The sequence below is a fragment of the Pezoporus flaviventris genome, unplaced genomic scaffold (assembly GCF_033815535.1).
Source record: "Pezoporus flaviventris isolate CSIRO_AGI_PZ_B2104156 unplaced genomic scaffold, CSIRO_AGI_Pfla_v1 ptg000006l, whole genome shotgun sequence".
NCBI classification, from domain to species: domain Eukaryota; kingdom Metazoa; phylum Chordata; class Aves; order Psittaciformes; family Psittacidae; genus Pezoporus; species Pezoporus flaviventris.
The window spans coordinates 16207306-16219419 of NW_026892554.1; the positions used below are offsets into that span (position 1 = coordinate 16207306).

Below are 12114 nucleotides of genomic sequence, written 5' to 3' on the forward strand. Positions count from 1 at the left end.
GCAAAAAGGGGGGGGGGGGGTGAGAGAGCGACTGCGTGATTTATGGCTGACTTTGTTTAAACCACAACAGCTGTCCAGGCATTCTACTATAGTGAACTGGTACGCTTTTAAAGCCAGTTTTTCTTGCAACATAAACTATAACAGTTACCTTTGTAATGGAACTAAGGAAGAAAAGATGCAAATTTTTAAAAGGTTGGTTTTTTTTTTATTTTATATTAATCTTCTCAGAATCTAGGTAGCTTTATGGGGAATCCTTGCTTTCCTCAGTAATTTTCCAGGTGGCTACGCACTGCTCTGTTTCTTTCTGTCAAGTTCCTAACATGGTTTCTTCTGCCCTCTGTGCAACCTGGCTGCTGCTGCCTGCTCTGCCTGCTCTTTGAGCTCTGCTCTGTGCAGAGACACCCTGGCCCGTGTTTTGCACTTCCAGCAATCTTCCTTGCCTTGAGTAAGCTCAGTTGCTCAGTAAGAGTTAACTCATCTGGGAGAGGCTCCACTTAATATATGCGCTTCTTAAGTAAAATACCATGCTGCAAGTTTTGATCTACTTCTACAGTACTTTACAGAGACATGCTCATTTTCCTACAGCTATTCTTGTTGATTCATAAATCATACATGTGTATATTAAAATGTATATATATTAAACCACATTAGATATGTCTATATATATTTAATGTGGTTGAGAAGTTCAGTACTTGGTGTTTAGCAGTAGACATAAAATGCTAGGTGTTATTGGGAAAGAAATACAGAGCAAGCCATAGTATCTTGTTATGTATGTCACAGTTTAAACCCAGTGTTGAGTGTAGTCCCGGTTACTTCATGGGAAAAGCATAAGATAAATGTGGCAGGAGTAATGATAGGTATGATGGCTTTTTGTCTTGAATAAGACAGATCCAATTTTACAAGAGTCATTACTGCCCTGAAAAAGGTCAATAAGGCATAATCATTCAGAATTTTTCTTAGCAGAAGGTGACTCCGACTGAAATGGCAAGTTTTAGAAAATGGAAGTATTTTTTTAAATAGCTCATCATGACATCACGGAGCCTATTGTAAGGCAACCATTTTTAATCCAGACTTTATGCGTGTAGTTCTGAAGCATCTCTTCAGGCGTTGCTTTTCCGAAAAACATAACTCTATGTGTATGAGAGATAGCACTTCGGAAGTGCACACTAACTGTTTTGTATCTAGCTGAAAGATTTAGAGGTGCTCTTCACTTTGTAGGTATCAATTAATTTTGTAGTATGTCAAGTCCTGCTACAAGCCTACTGGGTAGATCCTTGTCCAGTATGCAGTGTTAACTGTGCTGGGTCTCAGTGTGTAGCCATATTTTTACTGGCTTCATCTTTAATACCAAAAGAAAATTGTCATTTGAAATACCATTCAGTTTTTTTATCTAGTACAATCTTTACAGAGAGTTGTGGGGGTTAGGCTTCTGTTGATAGGATTGTTCTGTGATTGATTTCACATGGAGGGCTCTGTTGATCATCTCATGGTAATTTGTGGTAATAGAGGAGGATAGTATTTAGAGCTATCCAGAAAGTGAATATTAATAACATGGAGAAGAAACCAGTTACTTAACAGTAGTTAAGAGCTCAGGAAGAGCTCTATGTATATATTCACCTTCTGCCTCCATTCCTTTGAAGTCTGGACGTTCTTGAATTCTTGCTTGAAGAAAGAACATAGTATAGTCTTTGTGCAAATACGGAATAAAGAGAAAGGCCAGTTAATGAACTGGAATATAGACATTCATTAGGCACAAAATTTTTTCCCTTGAAGGTCTGTAAAATAACAGTTATTCACATATGTTCATAGTATTCATTAAATACATGTGCATTCTTACACTTGTATCCTCTTAAGAAAGCTGGGGATGTTGCAGAAAGTGATGATTTCAAAAGCTCTTTCCTTATTTTTAGTATAGTTCAGTGAATACGTTTTCCAAATTACCCTTCAAATATTTGTAATCAGTTATCAAAGATAGCATTGTGTCGGACATGTGAAAAAGGAATAACAGTGGTCAGAATAGGAGAAATAAGCAATAACTCTACTGTATTTTCAACATTTTCAGTATATGCAGGCTTCTTTCCTGGTGCTCTTTATTTTTAGAGGCACGTTTACAAATTTTACTAGATAGGACTATAAATAACATCCTTTATAGGAGAAAGATACCATAAGCTTAGGTTAGAGCTTAAATTTTTAATTATTTTTTTTTCTTTTGATATGTAAGGACCTTTATTACAGCTGTCCCTTGTAAAGGCATGGTGAGAGCTGATTTTTCATTCTGTGCAGCTGACTGTGGTGTGGTCTCTTCTTAAATGTGCATGTTGGGATTCAATGATAAAAACTCAGTCTTGATATGCTCTGCATGTTTGTTTTTAAACTGTTTTCAGAAGTATGTAATTCAGTTAAATTCAGTTAAAACCAATCTCTGGAGTATTTAAGTGGGATAATTCATAGGATCATAGAATCCCTTGCCAAATTTCAGTTTGCTTTCTTTAGCTAACACCCATCCTGCAGTAATACTTTGCCTCAGGCTGATATGGTAGAAATAACTGGCATTTATCAGAGCATTCATTATAATTAACCATTTTTCTTTTGATTGGGATTGTCCTTTCTAGTAATTGTTATTTGCCAGAGAGGTCATGACAAAAGAGAATTTAAAGAGGAGTGCATAATGTTCGTTACAGTTGTATTGATAGCATTAAGCCAGAGTCTGCTAACTGCCTCCTTGTTAGAGTCCCAGAATGTAGTATTTCTATTTGTAGACTCATGCATGGAGGGTGCTCTTTTTTGGTATCATTCAAATAATTCAGAAGCAGAGGTTATCCTGAATACCCAGTGTGTGGTTCCCTTTTCCTAAGGGCACATAAATGACTGAAAGGCAAGTATCCCCTAGTTTTTGTTTCAAATGTAATTCAACTTTGAGTTAAGTCATGTTCGTTCTACTGAAGAACACATAAAAAAGTCTTCAACAACCCTGCATGTCTTTTGTTTATGCTTTGATCAGTCAGATGAAGACCTGTACAGATACTTGACCTAGCAAAGTGGTCTCTAGACATGACCCATGTATGAAATAACCCAATATGCTTAATTTCTTTATCTCCAAAGGCAACGTACCTACCTCAGACATGAAACTTTCTCTAGAGGGTAAGCTTTAATTTTACTTCTGAACAAACCACAATGGAATCACTTGAAAGCATTTGCAATACTTTGGAAAAAATATAAGAACATAAATCTGTGGAATATGTGTATAGGTGTATTATTCAAAGAAACATGAGTAGGTTGATATTTTTTTTTTCAGTAAAGTAATCTTAATGATTTATGATCTTTTTTATACTTACAAATTAACACAAAAGGGGAGGAGATCAAGCAGTTGTTAAGTATGAACATATTGTGGGCAGATTGAACAGCAGGACTGTGTATGATCTGGCATCTTTTCTGTTTTCTTTACTGTTGCTGCTGGGGGAACGAAATAAGCCAGTGCATTTGTTTTACTTGGTGGAAAGATAGTCTTCATAAATATTGGTGACTGGCAAGCTGATTAGATCTTGAAGGCATATTATTCCACTTTTGCTTGATCTATATGAAAATTCTTGTTTTGCTATTCAACACCAGCATAAGCTGCATTATGGTGGATAATTTCCTGTGTTCTGTGCCTCAAACAGTTTTTTCTCCACTTACTAAAAGGAGGGAATTTTCAAAAGGTATTTGGCTTATTTTTGTTTTTTACTGTATTATTCCAGTAAAAGCTCTTACTACTAAAATTCGTATCTGGAAAAAAAAACAAAACAGAAGAATCTAGCAGTTGGTTATTATTCTTTTGAAGGATTATGTTCAGTACTGTTGCTGTGAGAATCATTTCTGCTTTAAGCTAGCATCATTCTGTTTGAAAATTTCAGTAATGCAAATTAAACCAGATTTTTCTTGCCTGTGAGGGAGTGTAAAGGGGGGACCTTCATGTGGCTCTGCCCCAGATCTTCTGCACAGAGCCTTCTTTTACACTGCTGCATTCTGCCAGCTTTTTGAAGGAATAAAAACTAATAGGGTGAGAAATTTGCTGAATTATATATTTATTTTTGACTCTTCTCCAAAGTTTTGGGAAGTATAACTCTTCCTGCACAGCAGGGAAAGATACCTGCATCAAATGTGTAAGTATAATCATAAGACTGAACAAAATCGTAGTGAATTTCCCAGGGTATTGTTGAAACTAAGCAACATTGTAGTTTAGCTAAAGACAAAATCACAAATAATTCTTGATCAGTAAGTTTACTTATAATTTAATTATTCAGTCTCATATGCAGTATTTTTGTTTGTGACTTATAAAGACAAATAGGAACTCTAAAAGTTTGGTAAGAAAACAATAGCATGAATCTAGTTTCCTCTTACTGATCAAAATACAAATGAACATAACATACAACTTTTGAAGAGCATTTTTCATCAAATTTCAAACCACTGAAAAAAGGGTTTGTGTTCACATTCTCATTTTTTACAGATAGTCCAGATGTATGTGTAAAGCCATAATGAAATAAATCCAGAAAATTTAACTGGGAAAGAGTCTGACAAAACCTGGAGAATCTGTTAGCGTGACCCAGTCTCTGAACTTTCACTGAGGCTTTGGTTCCTGAACAGGCGGAATAAAAGGAAAGATAAGGTTGTTCCTTATCTTTTCCACTACAGGTGGTTATGGTGCTATGGTAGGTGTTTTAAAGACGAGCTCTAGCTGTATTATACTCAACTATAGAAATTCAAATTCCATGACATAGATTTAAAATTCACCAATTTTCTTTTAATAAATTGGGTAGAGGAGGCTGGTTTTGAAATTTGTAGTCCTAGATCAAACTTTTTAACTTTTTAAAGTGATGATCGAGTGTTGTGCTTTAAACCCAGCCGGACAGCTCATTCACTCACTCCCCGCTTTCCGCCCTCTTTCTTTCCTTGCCCCCCCCCCCCCCCCCCCCCCCTTCCCTGCTCCTGGAGGGATGGGGAGAATCGAAAGAATGCAACTCCCATGGGTTGAGATAAGAACAGTCCAGTAACTAAGGTATAACACAAATCACTGCTGCTGCCACCAATGATAATAATGATAAAGGAAGTAACAAGGGGAGAGAATACGATACCACGTGCCGAAACGAGCCTGACCCAGAAGACCCCCGCGCCCTTCCGGATAACTCTCAGTTACATCCTGGGCATGATGTGCTGTGGTATGGAATATCTCTTTGGCTAGCTTGGGTCAGGCGTCCTGTCTCTGCTTCCTCCCAGCTTCCCCTTCTCCCTGGCAGAGCGTGAGACTCAGAAAGTCCTTGGTCAGAGTAAACATTGCCGCGCAGTAACTAAAAACATCGGTGTTATCAGTGGTGTTATCAGCACTGTTCCTAGGCTGAAAGTCAAAACACAACGCTGCACCAGCTACCAAGAAGGAGAAAAATTGACTGCTACTGCTAAACCCAAGATATCAAGTAGCATAGAAATTGTTTTATTTCAGGTGAAATCTGAGAGATTCACAGAATCATATGATCATAGAAGTTGAGGCTTCTGCAAAGAAGCGATGTAATTGTTTATTAAGTAGAAACTGGTAGGGTTGCTTGCTGTTGCAATCTGTCCCTACAATCAAATGTTCTTCTTCCCTGTCTTTCAGGAGTACTCAAAGATTATCTGTTAGGCTCTGGTCTCAGCCTCCCCTTGCATTGGAGAACTTTTTTTTCTTCTGGTGGAGACCTGCTGTGAAGACTTGCTCTTTAAATAGTTTTATTCTTAAAGACACAAGTTACAAGAAGGTCAGGAGAAAGTTCTTAATGTAACCTGAACCTCAAATTTGCTTAAAAATTGAAAATGAAAGAAGCAGACTAAGGTCATGAAGAGAATTAAGCCATTATTAATTTATTATTCCAGGTGTAAGATGGCATCTCCAACTGTGAGTTCTATCAGTTTAAATCATTGCCTCAGAGCAGAGCTAATTAATTTTGTAGAATTATTTTAGGAATATGGTAACAATTAAAGTAGGAAGTCGTATTATTTTTTGTATAGAAGACCAGCTTTGACTTCTCAAATTAATTAATGCTAACTCCATGTAGTAATAAATTGATTGGCTTCAGTTTTTGGTTATATACTAATTCTTGGTAGATCTAAAGCTTTTGGAGCTCAGTGGTATTAATGCATAGTCCTGAATTCTGGGAATATTTTATCTTATTTATATGTCATAGCTAGAAAGGTAAAGAATGTAATACTGTAGCTTTACAGCGGGATTAAGATGTCATAGCCCTTCAGTGTCTGACACTTATTTTGTGCATTCTTCAGTGTAAGCTCTAAGCTCTTGCCCTTAACATTTGTTTAACTGCATTTTACACTTTTTACTAATAGTTTTATACTGCTCCTTCAGGTGTATCTCACTGAGCTCTTGGGGCAAACATCAGTAGCTCACTTTTAGAGGAAAAATTTAATGTGGAAATTAGATAGACACTTCATTTCATGGATAATGTATATCTAACTTTATTTACAGTGTTTCATATGTGTTGTTGGATCTCCATTATAATCCACAATGACCACTCCTTCAGAGGGCTGCAGATGTTTATTTTTACTGCTGTACCCGTGCCAATCTTAGAAAAGACCAACTGTGATAAAAACATTAAGTCTCTGAACCTAGTTTTTTTATGCCTGTTAGTGGGGTAATCGATATTTTTATGCCTCCTTTTCTCTATTGTGGCTTCCAGTATGGTGATGAACTCAAAAACTTTGAGAACAGTGTAACTGGTATGTCCTGTTCCATCAGTGAAAAGTGTTCTTGGTATTTAGCTGAGAAGCATTAAGGAAAGATGCTGAAGTTCTTAAATTACTTTTATTAGGGTTTTTGTGCTCTGCAAGAGCTAATGTAGTTGCAAAAGGCTTGCATGGGACCTGAGTTTTCCCTTCTAACTGCATGCCTGGTTGAGGTAATGCCTTGCCTGGAACATTGAGGAGTGAGGCATAAAATAGCGAAACAAGGAATACAAGTGTAAAAGAGAACTTCAGTGTTTGATACTTGACCATGTCACTGGTGGCTGTCACTTTTAAATGCAATTTCTATACACAATGTGAGACTTAGACTCAAAGAGAAGAGCAGAAATTGAAAGAGCATGTTAGATGACAGAGTGCTGAATTCTTCTCTCTTGTCTTTGCATGTGACAAGAGGAAGATGTTATTTTGGAAACACCAGTAAAGGTTTCATCGTTAATGAAAGTATGGTGAAAGTACTGTAAAGACAGATAAACCTAGCATGGGTTGTAAACCGTGTCAGCTGTGATGCTGGGAAGAATCTGAAGCTGGCAACTAAAATTTGTAACACAACTTCTGTCCTTTAGTTAATAATGTGGAGATTACAGCGGGTGCGCGGTAGGGTGGTGTTTGTTCAGGTTTCCAAAGAAGTGCTTGTCATAGCTTCCAAATCTGTTTGGGATCTGTCTTTTCCTTAAGGTATGTCACTAAAGAAAGGCATTTGGAGTAAATGTGATACAGTAGGTGTTCCTTCAGCATAGGGGACTGTATTTTCTTTGAGCTTTCAGGACTCTGTAGACTTCATGAGCTGAGGAAGGATCTTCGAGCAACAAATGCTGCATTGGTTCTACCAGTGATTAATGAGGGGACAACTTAATAAATGTTTTAACCGTGAAGAATTAACTACTATTCAGTGTTGTAGCAGAACTATAAAGAGGATTTGTTGTTGAGATTATACACAGTTCTGTTTAGTATATATTAAAGATTACATGTCAGCAAAGGACTGGATTTCATCAGCCTTAGCATTGCAGCATGTATTTTTCATTTCCTGTGAGCCTACCCAAGTCAATAAACATCGAGTTAGAGGATGTTTGCCTTCTGTTACTTTGGTGGGTTTTGAAATGCTGAAATTTCATATGAAAACTGTACTTGTCAAAGAAATGGTGTCAGATGTTTGCCTTTTTTTGAATCAAACAGATTTTCATGTCTGTTTGCACACCTGGCTGCTCCTTTCTGTAAGGCAATCAGGACTTCTTTAAAAATGTGAATTTTCATGTCTGTGGTTCATATAAAGGGATATGATACAACCAATAATGTGAATTTATTTCAGGAAAATTTGCAGTACAAGGTTAGCAATTGAAATACTAGCAATACAAAAAATAAATAGCAAAACAAGTAAATAAAAAGAAATCAATTTCCTTTTTTGGTGAAAGTTCCGTTAGCTGTTTAAATGAATTTGCAGTTAAAGGGCTGGAACAAGTATGTAAAATACATGTTTCGTATGTTAGAAATCTTGGTGTTTTAACAACTGTCACTCTATCAAGTATATTAATTTTTGCCGGTATTGGCAAAAATAAGTGCATAAATCTCACAGGTTACAATGTTTAAAAATACAAATGAAATAGTAATGAGGGGTTATATAAATACTGAGTCTGCAAGGTATCAATTAGTGCAGATTTTATATTACTTAGATTATCAGTGTTTCTCTTCATATGTGACAGTATAACAGACATATTATCTAGTTGTCCATTATTACATGATTGCAGTATGCCTTTTTTTCCCCAGAACTTTGACTTAGACACGGGTTTGTCCAGAGTTCTTTTTCATACAAACAATATAGGAGTGTTACATTGTAAAAATAGTTGAAATACTGCTTTTTTTTCAAAATATGCAATGGAGATAAAATTTAACCCTTACATGTATCAATCGTGAATTTTTCAGTCAATTTGGTGAAGAGGGAAATTATTCAAGTTCTTGGTTTTCGTTTGAAAAAAACTAAAAAAAAATACAACCATTGCCAAAAATAGTCATGACACATGCATTGACAAAAGATAACATGAGAAGAGTGAAAGATTATAAACTATGGGCATTCATACAGAAAAAAAGATGCAAAAGAATTCCTTATGAATTTCAGATCACTCAATAGGAGTTGTTATGACTGTTATGGGAACATGAACAATAAATATTGAAGGTGACCAGATATTAAGCACATGTTTATTCTTGGTCTCTTACTGCTATTGCTTTTCTATTTCCCTGTATACTGAGTTCCCTCCATACTGAGCTTTCTGTCTGCCCACACTGGGCCGGGTTTTTTACAGTTTAAGCAATAAAATGGCATTTAAGCTGATGCAATCGAGTTAATAACTGTTTTAACGTAATTTGAAAAGAGGCTAAATGAGTAATTAACACAAGAGGTGATATGGAGGATGCTGTTCAAATTGTAATTGTTGTTCAAAAACTAGGCCGTTATATAGATCCAGAATTTTATTCACCCTTTTTCCCAACTTGTACAAATTCACAGTGAGTGATATTCACAAATACTTTTCCTGGTTAAGATACTGAAATCCTCATCAGAAGGGTTTTAAATTTTTAAGACTACTTTTGATTATAAAAATACTTTTTTCAAGTCTTACTACTTAACAATCCTCATTCATAAAACCCATTAAATTTTAAGAGTGTGCTACAGAACTGGGAGATAAATGGATCATTTTAAAATGGCTGGAGGGAAATAGATGATAGTCAAGTCTAGTTTTGATTTAGCTTTCTCTTAGAGTGTAAGACTGGGTGTTTTCAGATTAAATACTCTTTCTTCTTTAAAAAGTATAAGATGTCACTATCCATGTATGTCCAGCCTGTCATTATATGACAGATTGAAAGTTCATATGTGTCTAAATTATAGCTTTTCTTGTTTGCCTCTTGCAGTGAAGAATAATAGGCTGTTTGGTTTTTTGTTGGGTTTTTCTTTTTCCAGATAACCTTTTTCATGCTGCTGTCTGCAGTGTGCGTAATGCTGAACTTGGCTGGTTCCATTCTCTCTTGTCAGAATGCTCAGCTGGTAAAGTCCCTGGAAGGATGTCAGTTGGTGAGTAATGGAAAACAAGTCTCTTATAAAGGTCAATGGATTTTTATTTTTCATTTGTTTAGGTTTTTCACACATATTCCTTTAATTTGCAAAACAGTATGTGTTTAGTACAGCCATCCATAGACATTACAGCATGAAAAATCATATTGGGAAAAGTTTGAGAGTTAAAGTGCTAATGTATTCACAGTGTTTTGTCACTTTAAAAAGTAAATTTTAATATTAGAACACCTTGCTGCTTAGTGTCATGGTACAAATGATACTTCAGCCAAATAAGCAGAATACAGGCTACATCAAAGCAATGCAGTGATTACCACTTGATGTCAGCAGTATCAGGATTTCATCCAATAGCTCCTTAGCCAATATATTTCAAAGATGTACTGAAAATAACATTTTGGTGTATGGATGTTAATATTTTATTTGCCAACCTAAATTAGTTCTTTTTTTTTAATTTTAATTTCCAAAGCAAATGTATGTTACTTATGTTAAATAAAATACAAAATGCTAAAAATTATCATGATTTGGCATGCTCTAAATTATTAAGAGGTACAGTATACCTCAACTCTTTGTTAGTATCTCAGGAAAAAAAGAACATGTTCTTAACACTTGAGAACATGTTTTCTTAAGAATGTGTTTCAGGCACTGAAACCTGTGAAGATGTCTACAAAACTAAATTCTCGGTCTGAAATCTCTCCTACAAAGTATATAACAAAACAGTTGTCTCTCCCAGCCCAGTAAAATCCTTCAGGCTTCTGTTTGTACACCATATATTTAATAAAACCAAGTTAAAATGTTTTGGTAAATATTTTGAAAGGCACCTGGAAAACACAGGACAGGAAACCATTTGGGCCTGACTTGTGGTATGGCTTCATATGTTTAGCAGCTTTTAAACCTGTGTTTAGTTTTCCTATAACTCATCCTGTTTCAGAAGGGTGTATCTGCAGCTCCATCAGTTAGATAGTCTGGAAAAGCTTAGGTAGTCTGCTAAGCTTTCTACAGTGCTTGTGATTTTGAGGTGTGATTGGGTAAAGGCTTTGTAGAATCAGAGAGATGGAGCCAGATAGTGGAAAACCAGCAGTGACCCAAAGAGAGGAAGGGAGGGTTTTCCCTATAAAATATTTCATCTGGGAAACTCTTGATAAAGCTTTTGGCTCTCATTTTGATGGGTAGTAGGCATTGTGTTGCAGAGGTGGAAAAATCAACTTGTGTATCCTGGAGCTGTTAAAAGATGCATCATGCTGTGCTTTGGAGTGCTATGGGAAACTAGGTTTATTTACTGGGGAGTTTTGGGGTTTTTTTTCGGTGGTGGGTTTTTTTTTCCACACAAAAAAGAAGTATCATAGGTATTCTTTGTGGAAGATCTTTGAAGCGAGTCTTACTAATTTGAGATCCTTGCTTTGATATTAAGACTATTTAGAAGTTACTTTGAGGGGCTGTGTTTATATCAGAACTTCCATGAAGATTTACAAAAATGTCTTTGTATCTGCATGGAAGAAAGAATAGTCTTTCAGACTAAATTTCCTAACTTTACAGTGCAGCTATGTAACTTACATGCAACAAACTTTCCTAACTATACAATGCAACTACATAACTATATTCTGTGACTTTCTGCTATAATTTTCAAACACTGTGTAGTATTTTGACCTGGAGTGTCATTTTAATGAATATCTTAGGCTTGTATCTACACATCACGCTCCGCTGGTTGATGCATCATGTTCCGTATTCTCAAGCAATACCAACTTTGCCACATCTCTCATGTAGGATAGTATCAAAACCCTAAAGAAAAGTAAAGGAAGGAACACTGGAGTTTCGGAAATGTGAATTTACCTCTTCCTTGCTCAGTGCCTCGTTGGTTGATTAGTTGACAAAATTCCCTAGAATTTCTGTATTGTATGATACAATTTTTTTCAGAACCAGCATGTTCTTAACTACTTACTGGTTTTGACATTCAATTAACTATAGTAATAAATGAAAAAAAAAAGTGTGTATATGTGTATATATGTCTGAGGGGATCCATTTGTACTTTCACCCCTGACTCAGTAGTAACCAGTGTCAGTAGTGACACGGTTTTGACAGATGTCCAGTAGGCCAGGTGAATAGAATTTAAACAGCAAATTCTGTCCCAGATGGAGAAGAATGCATGTAGTAAGAACAGTGCCATTGGTGCTGTCGCAGCTTAGTGCATGCATGGATGCTGCTCTGTGTGTGTGTCTGCTTTTCTAGTTGCTTTTAGACAGCCATTAGAAATCAGGGCTACTCAACAAAGCCTACTGAAAAATCCCTAAGCCTAAAAA

The 12114-nt window shown here is 36.1% G+C and overlaps 1 protein-coding gene across 2 annotated transcripts in view; it reads left to right on the forward strand.

Annotated features, from left to right (window-relative positions):
• Positions 1 to 12114, forward strand: part of ENTREP2 (endosomal transmembrane epsin interactor 2) — a 109377-nt gene that overhangs the window by 52085 nt on the left and 45178 nt on the right. For both annotated transcript variants that reach the window (XM_061447117.1, XM_061447118.1), the window contains exon 3: positions 9713 to 9823. In XM_061447117.1, the coding sequence (XP_061303101.1) occupies positions 9713 to 9823 (111 nt within the window). The remainder of the gene's footprint in view (positions 1 to 9712; positions 9824 to 12114) is intronic.